At 43.9% G+C, this 19,209-nt stretch overlaps 1 protein-coding gene across 1 annotated transcript in view; it reads left to right on the plus strand.

Annotated features, from left to right (window-relative positions):
* LOC129233786 (natural resistance-associated macrophage protein 2-like) overlaps window positions 1–19,209 on the plus strand; it is a gene marked incomplete at its 5' end in the record, with an annotated part of 88,397 nt that overhangs the window by 43,745 nt on the left and 25,443 nt on the right. The window contains 1 exon segment of the mRNA XM_054867761.1: window positions 14,923–15,042. Within this exon segment, the coding sequence (XP_054723736.1) occupies window positions 14,923–15,042 (120 nt within the window).

Consider the following 19,209-nt stretch of genomic DNA (forward strand, 5'->3'; position numbering starts at 1 on the left):
TCGCTTCAGACTCAATTAAAAAAAAATCATGACATACATCAATTAAACTTTTTTTACTGCCATATACCAATGCATATTTATTTTCAGTGTCGTACCATCAGGCCACATAATAACTAATTACAATGGCATAACTTTAATTGCATAACATAGTGTTAACTATAACGGGCAATAAAATATTCCATTTTGGATGGGAATGCTTTCTGACAAGTTTAAATTGTTATTCACACTCTCAGTAACACTGTCACTCATCTGTTACTTATTAACTAAGAACAAAGGGAAAAAAAAACAGATTCGGTATCCAGCCCTTGACATTCATTTGTACTTTCACGTCTTGAATTCAAATTATAAGTTTTACGCAACCACGACTAGCGATAAGACACTACTCGCTAAGTTTCTTGTTTCTACAAATGGAATGTAGGGGAAAAGTAGAAAAATTCGAACCCGTCTATTATATAATCTGTGATTATTTCTAGATTAGGGGCCGTGGTAGCCCGATCGGTAGAGTGTCAGATTCAGGGCCGGAGGGTCCTGGGTTCGAACCTCGATGGTCGAATACCCACCGTCGTCATTAAAGGGGACTGGGCGAAGTTAAATATGCTCGTGGTCTCAATGTCTTCCAAGTGAAACGATACCTCTGGGGGTGCTAGCACCAGGTAGCTATTAGCTCCTGGACTAGTTCTAAATTCTCATTAACTGTTCGATCCGGTGATGGTGCTGCCATCTATCGGTATATAAAAATAATGGAGGCAAGGCACTTAGTATGCAGTCCTCGACATCAGGGGCGCCGACTTGCAAAAATTATTGGGGGGGCTGGACATCACCGGGGGTTTAGGGTGTTATGTGATCCCTCGGAGGTCCCCCACCCCAAATAAAGGTCAGATTTTTGAACCTTGAAAATGCCATATTTTCTAGTGTGTATAATTCTAACAAATAAACAGTATGTGACACGGCGTTTTCGAAGTAAAAGAATCTAAAAATTGGTTTACAAATTTTCTGATTCAACTTTTAAATCATATCACTTGTCTTAGTAAGAGATTTTTTTTGTTCTATTTTATGGGGAACCGTGCAGTGCCGTAGCTAAGCATTGATATTATAAGGTAGGAAGGACACTTGACTTGAATGGAAAAGCACTCCCAGAGACGCCGACTTTTTTTTAAAAATGGGGGGGGGGGGGGACCGGGGGAAATTTTCTAAATTTGAGATGAAAAATAGTGAGTTTTAAAGTTTTTTTTAAGTATTGTAAAGTCATGTAATCAACATTAGAACCCCAAAAACTCGACAAGCCTGACACATATTTTTTGGCTTTGAAAAAAGGAAAAAATAAATACAAACACACACAGTATTTTCGTAAAAAGGTAATTTAATTTACTCATGTTTTTTTAAAGACCATTTGTTTTTTCATTAGTTATACCGGCTAACATATTCAAGTGTAAACGCAGTCTCTTAATGTCTAGGTTATTTTTGAAAATTCAATTTTTTAAAATTTGTTTCACCTCTGTTAAATAAAAGCAAAGCACTTTTGTTCAACTGCAATGATCTGTGTGAGTCCAGTTGATGCAAACAGCCCAATAATGCAAGATTGCACCATTTCACAAACCTCAATGTAAATTGCCTTTGGGATTTTGAAAGCGTGCGGTGAACTGGCTTCGTTGTTTTCATACTTTGGTATACGTCGATTCCGAGGAAGCGAAGGATCATCATTTTGTGAAGGTTTTTCTTTTAAACACAATTTCCAAAAGTATTCAAAACTATCACGCATCCCATTTAATATACAAATCAAACCCTCATATATTTTTTCCAGATCAGCAACACTTAGATTTGCTCGCCGCAGCGCTGCCCACCGGCAACAGATTTGACCCGTATGTTCGCGCACTGTGACAAATTCTAAGTGTGCTTGCAGCACCGTAACACCATCATTATTCACACTACTCGTTTTCAGTTAACCTGCTTACTACCGTAATAATTATTTGTTTTAACTCATTACTGAATGTATTTTACAAGGTAAACTATCTTCAAACAAGGAAAATAAAAGAAACTTATGAGTTTAGAAAACATAATATAGCTAATACTTTTCTTGATTTATTGAGGGGGCTCGGGCCCCCTCAGGCCCCATGGAGTCGGCGCCACTGCTCGACATAAATGCAGTTGTAGTCAGTTGTGACTCTGAATAGGAATAGGAATTTCTAGATTAGGTAATGCGAGGTAAATTATTACCATCAAAAAGGAAGTGGTAGTTAAGAGGTGGTAATAGAGGTGTGGATATTATGATCAATTTGGGCCCGTACACTCATCATAAAGAGTATGTTTACAGCGTGTACCGTCATGGTATTGTTATTACTTAGCAATCTTAAATGATAGGAAATTAGTAATCTGGAAATTTTGCATTTCGATGAAGTTTTGCTTCTTAAGTTCATCGGTATAGGTGTTTCTCCTCCAAAAAAACGTAATTTTACGCAAAAAGAATCCGTTTTTTAATGAAGAATCTGCTTGAGTTAAGCCTTGAAAAAAAATGAATGAACGCAAACCGCAGACGATTTGCAACCATGACGTCAGAAATTAGTCTCTCTAAATAAATATTAAAAGCAACGAGCTAGGCTTATTCTCGTCGTGATGGTAATCTGAAAAATCAAAGGAACATCAACTATGGTCAATGAGGATTAAAAGAGATCCGTGATTGCTCAAAAAAATCACCTTAAAGAAATTAAATTAAAAAAAAATAATTTGAATTTTGTCATCTTGAATTCAAATTATGTTTTTCGCAATCACGAGTGTGTGTGTGTGTGTGTGTGTGTGTGTGTATGTAGGCGTGTGTGTTTGTGTGGGGGGTATGTGTGTTTGTGTGCGTGGGGGCGAGGTATGTGTATCTGTGTGTATGCATATGTGTTTGTGTCTGTGTGCAGGCATGAATGTGTGGGTAGTTGTGTGTGTATGTAGGCGTGTATGTTTGTGTGGGGGGTATGTGTGTTTGTGTGCGTGGGGGCGAGGTATGTGTATCTGTGTGTATGCATATGTGTTTGTGTCTGTGTGCAGGCATGAATGTGTGGGTAGTTGTGTGTGTATGTAGGCGTGTGTGTTTGTGTGGGGGGTATGTGTGTTTGTGTGCGTGGGGGCGAGGTATGTGTATCTGTGTGTATGCATATGTGTTTGTGTCTGTGTGCAGGCATGAATGTGTGGGTAGTTGTGTGTGTATGTAGGCGTGTGTGTTTGTGTGGGGGGTATGTGTGTTTGTGTGCGTGGGGGCGAGGTATGTGTATCTGTGTGTATGCATATGTGTTTGTGTCTGTGTGCAGGCATGAATGTGTGGGTAGTTGTGTGTGTATGTAGGCGTGTGTGTTTGTGTGGGGGGTATGTGTGTTTGTGTGCGTGGGGGCGAGGTATGTGTATCTGTGTGTATGCATATGTGTTTGTGTCTGTGTGCAGGCATGAATGTGTGGGTAGTTGTGTGTGTATGTAGGCGTGTGTGTTTGTGTGGGGGGTATGTGTGTTTGTGTGCGTGGGGGCGAGGTATGTGTATCTGTGTGTATGCATATGTGTTTGTGTCTGTGTGCAGGCATGAATGTGTGGGTAGTTGTGTGTGTATGTAGGCGTGTGTGTTTGTGTGGGGGGTATGTGTGTTTGTGTGCGTGGGGGCGAGGTATGTGTATCTGTGTGTATGCATATGTGTTTGTGTCTGTGTGCAGGCATGAATGTGTGGGTAGTTGTGTGTGTATGTAGGCGTGTGTGTTTGTGTGGGGGGTATGTGTGTTTGTGTGCGTGGGGGCGAGGTATGTGTATCTGTGTGTATGCATATGTGTTTGTGTCTGTGTGCAGGCATGAATGTGTGGGTAGTTGTGTGTGTATGTAGGCGTGTGTGTTTGTGTGGGGGGTATGTGTGTTTGTGTGCGTGGGGGCGAGGTATGTGTATCTGTGTGTATGCATATGTGTTTGTGTCTGTGTGCAGGCATGAATGTGTGGGTAGTTGTGTGTGTATGTAGGCGTGTGTGTTTGTGTGGGGGGTATGTGTGTTTGTGTGCGTGGGGGCGAGGTATGTGTATCTGTGTGTATGCATATGTGTTTGTGTCTGTGTGCAGGCATGAATGTGTGGGTAGTTGTGTGTGTATGTAGGCGTGTGTGTTTGTGTGGGGGGTATGTGTGTTTGTGTGCGTGGGGGCGAGGTATGTGTATCTGTGTGTATGCATATGTGTTTGTGTCTGTGTGCAGGCATGAATGTGTGGGTAGTTGTGTGTGTATGTAGGCGTGTGTGTTTGTGTGGGGGGTATGTGTGTTTGTGTGCGTGGGGGCGAGGTATGTGTATCTGTGTGTATGCATATGTGTTTGTGTCTGTGTGCAGGCATGAATGTGTGGGTAGTTGTGTGTGTATGTAGGCGTGTGTGTTTGTGTGGGGGGTATGTGTGTTTGTGTGCGTGGGGGCGAGGTATGTGTATCTGTGTGTATGCATATGTGTTTGTGTCTGTGTGCAGGCATGAATGTGTGGGTAGTTGTGTGTGTATGTAGGCGTGTGTGTTTGTGTGGGGGGTATGTGTGTTTGTGTGCGTGGGGGCGAGGTATGTGTATCTGTGTGTATGCATATGTGTTTGTGTCTGTGTGCAGGCATGAATGTGTGGGTAGTTGTGTGTGTATGTAGGCGTGTGTGTTTGTGTGGGGGGTATGTGTGTTTGTGTGCGTGGGGGCGAGGTATGTGTATCTGTGTGTATGCATATGTGTTTGTGTCTGTGTGCAGGCATGAATGTGTGGGTAGTTGTGTGTGTATGTAGGCGTGTGTGTTTGTGTGGGGGGTATGTGTGTTTGTGTGCGTGGGGGCGAGGTATGTGTATCTGTGTGTATGCATATGTGTTTGTGTCTGTGTGCAGGCATGAATGTGTGGGTAGTTGTGTGTGTATGTAGGCGTGTGTGTTTGTGTGGGGGGTATGTGTGTTTGTGTGCGTGGGGGCGAGGTATGTGTATCTGTGTGTATGCATATGTGTTTGTGTCTGTGTGCAGGCATGAATGTGTGGGTAGTTGTGTGTGTATGTAGGCGTGTGTGTTTGTGTGGGGGGTATGTGTGTTTGTGTGCGTGGGGGCGAGGTATGTGTATCTGTGTGTATGCATATGTGTTTGTGTCTGTGTGCAGGCATGAATGTGTGGGTAGTTGTGTGTGTATGTAGGCGTGTGTGTTTGTGTGGGGGGTATGTGTGTTTGTGTGCGTGGGGGCGAGGTATGTGTATCTGTGTGTATGCATATGTGTTTGTGTCTGTGTGCAGGCATGAATGTGTGGGTAGTTGTGTGTGTATGTAGGCGTGTGTGTTTGTGTGGGGGGTATGTGTGTTTGTGTGCGTGGGGGCGAGGTATGTGTATCTGTGTGTATGCATATGTGTTTGTGTCTGTGTGCAGGCATGAATGTGTGGGTAGTTGTGTGTGTATGTAGGCGTGTGTGTTTGTGTGGGGGGTATGTGTGTTTGTGTGCGTGGGGGCGAGGTATGTGTATCTGTGTGTATGCATATGTGTTTGTGTCTGTGTGCAGGCATGAATGTGTGGGTAGTTGTGTGTGTATGTAGGCGTGTGTGTTTGTGTGGGGGGTATGTGTGTTTGTGTGCGTGGGGGCGAGGTATGTGTATCTGTGTGTATGCATATGTGTTTGTGTCTGTGTGCAGGCATGAATGTGTGGGTAGTTGTGTGTGTATGTAGGCGTGTGTGTTTGTGTGGGGGGTATGTGTGTTTGTGTGCGTGGGGGCGAGGTATGTGTATCTGTGTGTATGCATATGTGTTTGTGTCTGTGTGCAGGCATGAATGTGTGGGTAGTTGTGTGTGTATGTAGGCGTGTGTGTTTGTGTGGGGGGTATGTGTGTTTGTGTGCGTGGGGGCGAGGTATGTGTATCTGTGTGTATGCATATGTGTTTGTGTCTGTGTGCAGGCATGAATGTGTGGGTAGTTGTGTGTGTATGTAGGCGTGTGTGTTTGTGTGGGGGGTATGTGTGTTTGTGTGCGTGGGGGCGAGGTATGTGTATCTGTGTGTATGCATATGTGTTTGTGTCTGTGTGCAGGCATGAATGTGTGGGTAGTTGTGTGTGTATGTAGGCGTGTGTGTTTGTGTGGGGGGTATGTGTGTTTGTGTGCGTGGGGGCGAGGTATGTGTATCTGTGTGTATGCATATGTGTTTGTGTCTGTGTGCAGGCATGAATGTGTGGGTAGTTGTGTGTGTATGTAGGCGTGTGTGTTTGTGTGGGGGGTATGTGTGTTTGTGTGCGTGGGGGCGAGGTATGTGTATCTGTGTGTATGCATATGTGTTTGTGTCTGTGTGCAGGCATGAATGTGTGGGTAGTTGTGTGTGTATGTAGGCGTGTGTGTTTGTGTGGGGGGTATGTGTGTTTGTGTGCGTGGGGGCGAGGTATGTGTATCTGTGTGTATGCATATGTGTTTGTGTCTGTGTGCAGGCATGAATGTGTGGGTAGTTGTGTGTGTATGTAGGCGTGTGTGTTTGTGTGGGGGGTATGTGTGTTTGTGTGCGTGGGGGCGAGGTATGTGTATCTGTGTGTATGCATATGTGTTTGTGTCTGTGTGCAGGCATGAATGTGTGGGTAGTTGTGTGTGTATGTAGGCGTGTGTGTTTGTGTGGGGGGTATGTGTGTTTGTGTGCGTGGGGGCGAGGTATGTGTATCTGTGTGTATGCATATGTGTTTGTGTCTGTGTGCAGGCATGAATGTGTGGGTAGTTGTGTGTGTATGTAGGCGTGTGTGTTTGTGTGGGGGGTATGTGTGTTTGTGTGCGTGGGGGCGAGGTATGTGTATCTGTGTGTATGCATATGTGTTTGTGTCTGTGTGCAGGCATGAATGTGTGGGTAGTTGTGTGTGTATGTAGGCGTGTGTGTTTGTGTGGGGGGTATGTGTGTTTGTGTGCGTGGGGGCGAGGTATGTGTATCTGTGTGTATGCATATGTGTTTGTGTCTGTGTGCAGGCATGAATGTGTGGGTAGTTGTGTGTGTATGTAGGCGTGTGTGTTTGTGTGGGGGGTATGTGTGTTTGTGTGCGTGGGGGCGAGGTATGTGTATCTGTGTGTATGCATATGTGTTTGTGTCTGTGTGCAGGCATGAATGTGTGGGTAGTTGTGTGTGTATGTAGGCGTGTGTGTTTGTGTGGGGGGTATGTGTGTTTGTGTGCGTGGGGGCGAGGTATGTGTATCTGTGTGTATGCATATGTGTTTGTGTCTGTGTGCAGGCATGAATGTGTGGGTAGTTGTGTGTGTATGTAGGCGTGTGTGTTTGTGTGGGGGGTATGTGTGTTTGTGTGCGTGGGGGCGAGGTATGTGTATCTGTGTGTATGCATATGTGTTTGTGTCTGTGTGCAGGCATGAATGTGTGGGTAGTTGTGTGTGTATGTAGGCGTGTGTGTTTGTGTGGGGGGTATGTGTGTTTGTGTGCGTGGGGGCGAGGTATGTGTATCTGTGTGTATGCATATGTGTTTGTGTCTGTGTGCAGGCATGAATGTGTGGGTAGTTGTGTGTGTATGTAGGCGTGTGTGTTTGTGTGGGGGGTATGTGTGTTTGTGTGCGTGGGGGCGAGGTATGTGTATCTGTGTGTATGCATATGTGTTTGTGTCTGTGTGCAGGCATGAATGTGTGGGTAGTTGTGTGTGTATGTAGGCGTGTGTGTTTGTGTGGGGGGTATGTGTGTTTGTGTGCGTGGGGGCGAGGTATGTGTATCTGTGTGTATGCATATGTGTTTGTGTCTGTGTGCAGGCATGAATGTGTGGGTAGTTGTGTGTGTATGTAGGCGTGTGTGTTTGTGTGGGGGGTATGTGTGTTTGTGTGCGTGGGGGCGAGGTATGTGTATCTGTGTGTATGCATATGTGTTTGTGTCTGTGTGCAGGCATGAATGTGTGGGTAGTTGTGTGTGTATGTAGGCGTGTGTGTTTGTGTGGGGGGTATGTGTGTTTGTGTGCGTGGGGGCGAGGTATGTGTATCTGTGTGTATGCATATGTGTGTTGTGTCTGTGTGTATGTGTGCAGGCATGAATGTGTGGGTAGTTGTGTGTGTATGTAGGCGTGTGTGTTTGTGTGGGGGGTATGTGTGTTTGTGTGCGTGGGGGCGAGGTATGTGTATCTGTGTGTATGCATATGTGTTTGTGTCTGTGTGCAGGCATGAATGTGTGGGTAGTTGTGTGTGTATGTAGGCGTGTGTGTTTGTGTGGGGGGTATGTGTGTTTGTGTGCGTGGGGGCGAGGTATGTGTATCTGTGTGTATGCATATGTGTTTGTGTCTGTGTGCAGGCATGAATGTGTGGGTAGTTGTGTGTGTATGTAGGCGTGTGTGTTTGTGTGGGGGGTATGTGTGTTTGTGTGCGTGGGGGCGAGGTATGTGTATCTGTGTGTATGCATATGTGTTTGTGTCTGTGTGCAGGCATGAATGTGTGGGTAGTTGTGTGTGTATGTAGGCGTGTGTGTTTGTGTGGGGGGTATGTGTGTTTGTGTGCGTGGGGGCGAGGTATGTGTATCTGTGTGTATGCATATGTGTTTGTGTCTGTGTGCAGGCATGAATGTGTGGGTAGTTGTGTGTGTATGTAGGCGTGTGTGTTTGTGTGGGGGGTATGTGTGTTTGTGTGCGTGGGGGCGAGGTATGTGTATCTGTGTGTATGCATATGTGTTTGTGTCTGTGTGCAGGCATGAATGTGTGGGTAGTTGTGTGTGTATGTAGGCGTGTGTGTTTGTGTGGGGGGTATGTGTGTTTGTGTGCGTGGGGGCGAGGTATGTGTATCTGTGTGTATGCATATGTGTTTGTGTCTGTGTGCAGGCATGAATGTGTGGGTAGTTGTGTGTGTATGTAGGCGTGTGTGTTTGTGTGGGGGGTATGTGTGTTTGTGTGCGTGGGGGCGAGGTATGTGTATCTGTGTGTATGCATATGTGTTTGTGTCTGTGTGCAGGCATGAATGTGTGGGTAGTTGTGTGTGTATGTAGGCGTGTGTGTTTGTGTGGGGGGTATGTGTGTTTGTGTGCGTGGGGGCGAGGTATGTGTATCTGTGTGTATGCATATGTGTTTGTGTCTGTGTGCAGGCATGAATGTGTGGGTAGTTGTGTGTGTATGTAGGCGTGTGTGTTTGTGTGGGGGGTATGTGTGTTTGTGTGCGTGGGGGCGAGGTATGTGTATCTGTGTGTATGCATATGTGTTTGTGTCTGTGTGCAGGCATGAATGTGTGGGTAGTTGTGTGTGTATGTAGGCGTGTGTGTTTGTGTGGGGGGTATGTGTGTTTGTGTGCGTGGGGGCGAGGTATGTGTATCTGTGTGTATGCATATGTGTTTGTGTCTGTGTGCAGGCATGAATGTGTGGGTAGTTGTGTGTGTATGTAGGCGTGTGTGTTTGTGTGGGGGGTATGTGTGTTTGTGTGCGTGGGGGCGAGGTATGTGTATCTGTGTGTATGCATATGTGTTTGTGTCTGTGTGCAGGCATGAATGTGTGGGTAGTTGTGTGTGTATGTAGGCGTGTGTGTTTGTGTGGGGGGTATGTGTGTTTGTGTGCGTGGGGGCGAGGTATGTGTATCTGTGTGTATGCATATGTGTTTGTGTCTGTGTGCAGGCATGAATGTGTGGGTAGTTGTGTGTGTATGTAGGCGTGTGTGTTTGTGTGGGGGGTATGTGTGTTTGTGTGCGTGGGGGCGAGGTATGTGTATCTGTGTGTATGCATATGTGTTTGTGTCTGTGTGCAGGCATGAATGTGTGGGTAGTTGTGTGTGTATGTAGGCGTGTGTGTTTGTGTGGGGGGTATGTGTGTTTGTGTGCGTGGGGGCGAGGTATGTGTATCTGTGTGTATGCATATGTGTTTGTGTCTGTGTGCAGGCATGAATGTGTGGGTAGTTGTGTGTGTATGTAGGCGTGTGTGTTTGTGTGGGGGGTATGTGTGTTTGTGTGCGTGGGGGCGAGGTATGTGTATCTGTGTGTATGCATATGTGTTTGTGTCTGTGTGCAGGCATGAATGTGTGGGTAGTTGTGTGTGTATGTAGGCGTGTGTGTTTGTGTGGGGGGTATGTGTGTTTGTGTGCGTGGGGGCGAGGTATGTGTATCTGTGTGTATGCATATGTGTTTGTGTCTGTGTGCAGGCATGAATGTGTGGGTAGTTGTGTGTGTATGTAGGCGTGTGTGTTTGTGTGGGGGGTATGTGTGTTTGTGTGCGTGGGGGCGAGGTATGTGTATCTGTGTGTATGCATATGTGTTTGTGTCTGTGTGCAGGCATGAATGTGTGGGTAGTTGTGTGTGTATGTAGGCGTGTGTGTTTGTGTGGGGGGTATGTGTGTTTGTGTGCGTGGGGGCGAGGTATGTGTATCTGTGTGTATGCATATGTGTTTGTGTCTGTGTGCAGGCATGAATGTGTGGGTAGTTGTGTGTGTATGTAGGCGTGTGTGTTTGTGTGGGGGGTATGTGTGTTTGTGTGCGTGGGGGCGAGGTATGTGTATCTGTGTGTATGCATATGTGTTTGTGTCTGTGTGCAGGCATGAATGTGTGGGTAGTTGTGTGTGTATGTAGGCGTGTGTGTTTGTGTGGGGGGTATGTGTGTTTGTGTGCGTGGGGGCGAGGTATGTGTATCTGTGTGTATGCATATGTGTTTGTGTCTGTGTGCAGGCATGAATGTGTGGGTAGTTGTGTGTGTATGTAGGCGTGTGTGTTTGTGTGGGGGGTATGTGTGTTTGTGTGCGTGGGGGCGAGGTATGTGTATCTGTGTGTATGCATATGTGTTTGTGTCTGTGTGCAGGCATGAATGTGTGGGTAGTTGTGTGTGTATGTAGGCGTGTGTGTTTGTGTGGGGGGTATGTGTGTTTGTGTGCGTGGGGGCGAGGTATGTGTATCTGTGTGTATGCATATGTGTTTGTGTCTGTGTGCAGGCATGAATGTGTGGGTAGTTGTGTGTGTATGTAGGCGTGTGTGTTTGTGTGGGGGGTATGTGTGTTTGTGTGCGTGGGGGCGAGGTATGTGTATCTGTGTGTATGCATATGTGTTTGTGTCTGTGTGCAGGCATGAATGTGTGGGTAGTTGTGTGTGTATGTAGGCGTGTGTGTTTGTGTGGGGGGTATGTGTGTTTGTGTGCGTGGGGGCGAGGTATGTGTATCTGTGTGTATGCATATGTGTTTGTGTCTGTGTGCAGGCATGAATGTGTGGGTAGTTGTGTGTGTATGTAGGCGTGTGTGTTTGTGTGGGGGGTATGTGTGTTTGTGTGCGTGGGGGCGAGGTATGTGTATCTGTGTGTATGCATATGTGTTTGTGTCTGTGTGCAGGCATGAATGTGTGGGTAGTTGTGTGTGTATGTAGGCGTGTGTGTTTGTGTGGGGGGTATGTGTGTTTGTGTGCGTGGGGGCGAGGTATGTGTATCTGTGTGTATGCATATGTGTTTGTGTCTGTGTGCAGGCATGAATGTGTGGGTAGTTGTGTGTGTATGTAGGCGTGTGTGTTTGTGTGGGGGGTATGTGTGTTTGTGTGCGTGGGGGCGAGGTATGTGTATCTGTGTGTATGCATATGTGTTTGTGTCTGTGTGCAGGCATGAATGTGTGGGTAGTTGTGTGTGTATGTAGGCGTGTGTGTTTGTGTGGGGGGTATGTGTGTTTGTGTGCGTGGGGGCGAGGTATGTGTATCTGTGTGTATGCATATGTGTTTGTGTCTGTGTGCAGGCATGAATGTGTGGGTAGTTGTGTGTGTATGTAGGCGTGTGTGTTTGTGTGGGGGGTATGTGTGTTTGTGTGCGTGGGGGCGAGGTATGTGTATCTGTGTGTATGCATATGTGTTTGTGTCTGTGTGCAGGCATGAATGTGTGGGTAGTTGTGTGTGTATGTAGGCGTGTGTGTTTGTGTGGGGGGTATGTGTGTTTGTGTGCGTGGGGGCGAGGTATGTGTATCTGTGTGTATGCATATGTGTTTGTGTCTGTGTGCAGGCATGAATGTGTGGGTAGTTGTGTGTGTATGTAGGCGTGTGTGTTTGTGTGGGGGGTATGTGTGTTTGTGTGCGTGGGGGCGAGGTATGTGTATCTGTGTGTATGCATATGTGTTTGTGTCTGTGTGCAGGCATGAATGTGTGGGTAGTTGTGTGTGTATGTAGGCGTGTGTGTTTGTGTGGGGGGTATGTGTGTTTGTGTGCGTGGGGGCGAGGTATGTGTATCTGTGTGTATGCATATGTGTTTGTGTCTGTGTGCAGGCATGAATGTGTGGGTAGTTGTGTGTGTATGTAGGCGTGTGTGTTTGTGTGGGGGGTATGTGTGTTTGTGTGCGTGGGGGCGAGGTATGTGTATCTGTGTGTATGCATATGTGTTTGTGTCTGTGTGCAGGCATGAATGTGTGGGTAGTTGTGTGTGTATGTAGGCGTGTGTGTTTGTGTGGGGGGTATGTGTGTTTGTGTGCGTGGGGGCGAGGTATGTGTATCTGTGTGTATGCATATGTGTTTGTGTCTGTGTGCAGGCATGAATGTGTGGGTAGTTGTGTGTGTATGTAGGCGTGTGTGTTTGTGTGGGGGGTATGTGTGTTTGTGTGCGTGGGGGCGAGGTATGTGTATCTGTGTGTATGCATATGTGTTTGTGTCTGTGTGCAGGCATGAATGTGTGGGTAGTTGTGTGTGTATGTAGGCGTGTGTGTTTGTGTGGGGGGTATGTGTGTTTGTGTGCGTGGGGGCGAGGTATGTGTATCTGTGTGTATGCATATGTGTTTGTGTCTGTGTGCAGGCATGAATGTGTGGGTAGTTGTGTGTGTATGTAGGCGTGTGTGTTTGTGTGGGGGGTATGTGTGTTTGTGTGCGTGGGGGCGAGGTATGTGTATCTGTGTGTATGCATATGTGTTTGTGTCTGTGTGCAGGCATGAATGTGTGGGTAGTTGTGTGTGTATGTAGGCGTGTGTGTTTGTGTGGGGGGTATGTGTGTTTGTGTGCGTGGGGGCGAGGTATGTGTATCTGTGTGTATGCATATGTGTTTGTGTCTGTGTGCAGGCATGAATGTGTGGGTAGTTGTGTGTGTATGTAGGCGTGTGTGTTTGTGTGGGGGGTATGTGTGTTTGTGTGCGTGGGGGCGAGGTATGTGTATCTGTGTGTATGCATATGTGTTTGTGTCTGTGTGCAGGCATGAATGTGTGGGTAGTTGTGTGTGTATGTAGGCGTGTGTGTTTGTGTGGGGGGTATGTGTGTTTGTGTGCGTGGGGGCGAGGTATGTGTATCTGTGTGTATGCATATGTGTTTGTGTCTGTGTGCAGGCATGAATGTGTGGGTAGTTGTGTGTGTATGTAGGCGTGTGTGTTTGTGTGGGGGGTATGTGTGTTTGTGTGCGTGGGGGCGAGGTATGTGTATCTGTGTGTATGCATATGTGTTTGTGTCTGTGTGCAGGCATGAATGTGTGGGTAGTTGTGTGTGTATGTAGGCGTGTGTGTTTGTGTGGGGGGTATGTGTGTTTGTGTGCGTGGGGGCGAGGTATGTGTATCTGTGTGTATGCATATGTGTTTGTGTCTGTGTGCAGGCATGAATGTGTGGGTAGTTGTGTGTGTATGTAGGCGTGTGTGTTTGTGTGGGGGGTATGTGTGTTTGTGTGCGTGGGGGCGAGGTATGTGTATCTGTGTGTATGCATATGTGTTTGTGTCTGTGTGCAGGCATGAATGTGTGGGTAGTTGTGTGTGTATGTAGGCGTGTGTGTTTGTGTGGGGGGTATGTGTGTTTGTGTGTGGGGGCGAGGTGTGTATGTATGCATATGTGTTTGTGCTGTGTGCAGGCATGAATGTGTGGGTAGTTGTGTGTGTATGTAGGCGTGTGTGTTTGTGTGGGGGGTATGTGTGTTTGTGTGCGTGGGGGCGAGGTATGTGTATCTGTGTGTATGCATATGTGTTTGTGTCTGTGTGCAGGCATGAATGTGTGGGTAGTTGTGTGTGTATGTAGGCGTGTGTGTTTGTGTGGGGGGTATGTGTGTTTGTGTGCGTGGGGGCGAGGTATGTGTATCTGTGTGTATGCATATGTGTTTGTGTCTGTGTGCAGGCATGAATGTGTGGGTAGTTGTGTGTGTATGTAGGCGTGTGTGTTTGTGTGGGGGGTATGTGTGTTTGTGTGCGTGGGGGCGAGGTATGTGTATCTGTGTGTATGCATATGTGTTTGTGTCTGTGTGCAGGCATGAATGTGTGGGTAGTTGTGTGTGTATGTAGGCGTGTGTGTTTGTGTGGGGGGTATGTGTGTTTGTGTGCGTGGGGGCGAGGTATGTGTATCTGTGTGTATGCATATGTGTTTGTGTCTGTGTGCAGGCATGAATGTGTGGGTAGTTGTGTGTGTATGTAGGCGTGTGTGTTTGTGTGGGGGGTATGTGTGTTTGTGTGCGTGGGGGCGAGGTATGTGTATCTGTGTGTATGCATATGTGTTTGTGTCTGTGTGCAGGCATGAATGTGTGGGTAGTTGTGTGTGTATGTAGGCGTGTGTGTTTGTGTGGGGGGTATGTGTGTTTGTGTGCGTGGGGGCGAGGTATGTGTATCTGTGTGTATGCATATGTGTTTGTGTCTGTGTGCAGGCATGAATGTGTGGGTAGTTGTGTGTGTATGTAGGCGTGTGTGTTTGTGTGGGGGGTATGTGTGTTTGTGTGCGTGGGGGCGAGGTATGTGTATCTGTGTGTATGCATATGTGTTTGTGTCTGTGTGCAGGCATGAATGTGTGGGTAGTTGTGTGTGTATGTAGGCGTGTGTGTTTGTGTGTGGGGGTATGTGTGTTTGTGTGCGTGGGGGCGAGGTATGTGTATCTGTGTGTATGCATATGTGTTTGTGTCTGTGTGCAGGCATGAATGTGTGGGTAGTTGTGTGTGTATGTAGGTGGCGGGGGGAAAATAAAATCATAGGAACGCCAAAAACAGTCAAATGAAAGCAATAAGCAATCGAGATTGTTCAAAAAAAATAGTGCAAATGTTATTAATCCTGGTTTTTAGAACAAAAATTTCACGCGTCGTTCTTTATCGTGGTTGTTTTCTGCAGGGTATCTACCTCGGTTGTCAGTTCGGACCAGCGTGCATGTACATATGGGCAATCGGGCTTTTAGCAGCCGGACAGAGCTCGACGATGTCCGGGACGTACACCGGACAATTCGTCATGGAGGTAAGGACTCTTTTTCCTTTTTTTTCCCCTGCAATAATCATAACGTATATGTTAATGCTCTTCCCCAGCACTTAGCACATTGCTTAACGCATGAAAATCCCCAACTGCCTTATTCCCCATCCGATTCGAACCTCTGTCATACAGTGTTGCCAGATTGGGGGAAATTTCCCCATTTTGGGGAAATCTGGTGCTCTCTGGGGAAATTTTGGGGAAATGGGTTTTGAGGGGAATTCTTTGGGGAAAAATTTTTTTCTTTGGGAAAACCTGGGGGAAAAATTGTGATTTGCGAAGCAGAGTAGTAAATGCGAGTAGAAAATAAATATTTGGCTATTTCCTATTTCTCGGTCAGGCGCTTGTATTTATGACTAGTGGCACCCGCACGGCTTTGCCCGTAGTAGAAAATTAAAAGTTATTTTGGAAACCCTGTATATTTACAAATAATACATGATGAATTTCTCGCCAATTCTTGCCCACGTTACGGTTCCACATTATGATAACTTGGTAGTTTAGTCGTCCATCTTATGATAATTTTGCTCGGGAAAATGTTCTTAAAATTGGAATAGAAAAAGAACAAAATCGAATTTTTGAAAAATCGCTTAAAGGTGCACACCCCCGTGCTACAAACTGATTCTTTGCCAAATTTCATGAAAATCAGTCGAACTGTCTAGGTGCTATGCGCGTCACAGAGATCCTGACAGAGAGAGAGAGACTTTCAGCTTTATTATTAGTAAAGATAAGAAATATAAAGATAAAGACAAAAAAAAAAAGTAAAAATGGGAAAAAAAAAGTTGGGGGATTTTATTAAAAAATTTGGCTATATGGGGGAAAAAAAAATTTTAAGAGGCAAAAATATCAGAGAAAGTCGATTCATTTGATAAAAATATTAGTGGAAAAATAATTTTTGTATTTGGGGAATTTTGATAGAAAACATCGCTTTTTGGGGAAAAGTTGAGAGGAAATTGGGGAAATCTGGATTTGACCATCTGGCAACACTGCTGTCATACACCCGAACCCTCCGATAGAAGCCTTCTGCAACCAATAAGAAGGTTTCATTCGGAGGTCTTTTTTTGTCATTTTTCCGATTTTTCAGGGCTGCAATCTATAAAGGGTAAACAAATACGCAGCAACAATTGCATATTCTTATTAGCTTGGTTCCTGTGATTAGTTTTTACCATATTTAATTTTGTGGTTCCGTTCCCTATGCGAGTTATTCCCCTTTGAAATGAGTAAAGTTTTTACATTTGACCTTGAACTTTAACCTGTAGCCATTATTTTTAATTATTAAATTACAGCACGTAAGACTATCCTCTTATGCACTTTAACCTCAAAGCGTAAAATTAACTGCAAGATAAATGTAATTTAAATAAATTTTGACCAAAATGCAAAATTCTAAAAATTCCAGTTTTTACTTCGAAAACCACTTTTGATGACCTCTAAAAAATCAAAGGTCTCGTTTGGAGAAAAAATATAAAAGTGGTTTTAAACATTCTTCATATGTAGCTTTTAGGGATATGAGTTCAAAAAAAAAAAAAAAAAAAATTAACCGTTTAACCGCCGAACTATTGACGGATGATCAAATTTGAGTAATTTTTTGAAATTATGTCTATTTATGTCTAGTAAATACAGAAATAAAATAAAATTTCCAGAAAAAAAATTTTTACTATGTTTTTCAGTGTGTTCCATTTTTGGAACATTGGCGCTTTGCATGAATTTTTTTTTTTTCAGAGAATTTTTTTAAACTGAGAGGTTTTGAATGCGGTTTTTATCTTAGCTTACTTTATTGCGGAAAAAATAATATTTTAAATTGCATTTATGTACATATCAGAATTCAGAAAATCCAATACAAAAATAACTAATGCCCATGATATGAAAGGAAGAATTGCATTCCTTCATTGTATATCTTGATAAGATGAGGTTGTGGCACATCTATCTTGCATTTCTGCGCATTTGAGTAACATTTTACAGATGCAAGTGGTTCATGTGTATAAAAATTAGATGCTAATGTAACCACTGCATTATCATTCCAGCTGCACAGGTACACTGATTCATCAGATCGATAGTCAAAATTTCCTCGATCTTCTTTAGAAAATGCTTTTTTAGATTTCAGTGGACAATGGCCAGTTCGGTTTTTACGAAATGTTTCCTGTTGCTCGTACACCTTTTTTGATAGCTGAGAAATTAAGTCATATGATGTAAAAAAGTTATCAAAGTATACTTCATGCTTAGACGTGTCAGTCAAAACTGGTAATAGATCATTTACAACTCTGGATCCTAATTGCACATCAGGAAATCCTTCTTTTTTGCCTGAATAAATCTCCATGGAATATGGGTATCCACTTGAAGAGCACAGCATCCAAATTTTGAAGCCGAATCTTATTGGTTTTCATCTAATAAACATTTTACATGAATGCTGACCGTAGTAGGGAACCATAGATTCATCTATGCTCAATTTTTCATGAACTACACCAAATTGTTGAAGGTTTTTACACAATTCTTCGTAAATAGGGTATACTTTTCTTAGTTTGTCATTTTGTTTTAATTCATGGTTGTCCATCAAATGAAAGTTGTTTTTTATTTATCGAAAACGATTTTGAGGCATAACTGTTGGTACAATTGGTACAGATGTATCTTCTGCACTGCTCCAATACATATCTTCAGAAGGAACAGAATGGTACCCACTCAATTGCTGTAAACCAAAAAATTGTAGGATTTCATCTCTGTCAACATCTATTCTTCCTCAGTGATATTGCCTGGTTCATCAGGGGGTAATTGGCATATATCTACATCTGACAAATCCGAATCTGACAATGTCTCTAAATAAGCCACAGCTTGTTCTACAGTAAGAAATCTTGTAGACATTTTTTTACATTTATGAACAGTTGGTATACATCAAACAGAATTTCGTTTTGCTCGAAAACAAAGCAAGCGAATTATTGAACTGCATTTAAAATATGAAGAATAAAACGCTAACTAATATTATTTTTATTATCACGTGACAATGCAGCTGTCCGAGCAGGTGTGGATTCGTCGCCATATAGTCCGTCAAACAGAAGACTGTTATTATTTTCTTTACTAACGAAACGTCATATCCTTTCAAAATATAAACTTTCTTGGTTTTGCCAACATCTACATCTGAGTACATTCAAAATTAGAAAAAAAAAAAGAAACATATATTACGAAAAATGAAATTTCCCCCTTGAAGTCGAAAGATTTACTTCTTGGAAATTTGACTCCCTAAAAGCGCCAATGTTCCAAAATTGGAACATGCTATTTTGAATCTGTACACCTTTCGGAAATATCATTGTACATTTCTACAAGCATTTTAAAATCATACATTGAAGTATTTTTCACAACTATAATAAATATCATCACGTTTTCTGAAAAAGCCAATTTTTGGTAAATTTTATAAGAAAAAGTTGCAAAAAGCTAAAAAAACACTCATCTTTGAAAAATCGCAATAAATAATTGAAAACATATAAACAATCAAGCAGGAAATCAAAAAATACTTTGAAATAAGACTAAACTGTGTTAAAAAAAACTTGTTTATTTTAACGTTATTTCTTGGGAAAATTTTCACTTAAATATGATGTTCCATTTTTGGAACATTGGCGGGTAAACGGTTAAAAATGATCGAGCGCACGCATCCGTCGAAGCTGTTTGGATTGACTCATACATCGCTTTAGTTTGCGGGATATTACTTGGTTTTATATATATTATTATATATATATTAAAAATTTTCCTAATAATTAATCCTAAATATTAGAGTTCTTAATGTCCATGGGGAATCTTGATCTTTTCTTTATTATTATTATTATTACTAATAATAAAGTTGAAAGTTTATCTGTCTGTCAGGATCTCTGTGACGCGCATAGCGCCTAGACCGTTCGGCCGATTTTCATGAAATTTGGCACAAAGTTAGTTTGTAGCATGGCGGTGTGCACCTCGAAGCGATTTTTCGAAAATTCGATGTGGTTCTTTTTCTATTCCAATTTTAAGAACAAAACTATCATAAGATGGACGAGTAAATTACGAAATCATCATAACGTGGAACCGTAACGTGGGCACAAGCCAATTGGCGAGATACGAAATTATCATAACGCGGAACCGTAACATGGGTACAAGCCAATTGGCCAGAAAATTCACCATGCATTATTTGTAAATATACAG

This window comes from Uloborus diversus, unplaced genomic scaffold (assembly GCF_026930045.1).
Source record: "Uloborus diversus isolate 005 unplaced genomic scaffold, Udiv.v.3.1 scaffold_720, whole genome shotgun sequence".
Lineage (NCBI taxonomy): Eukaryota > Metazoa > Arthropoda > Arachnida > Araneae > Uloboridae > Uloborus > Uloborus diversus.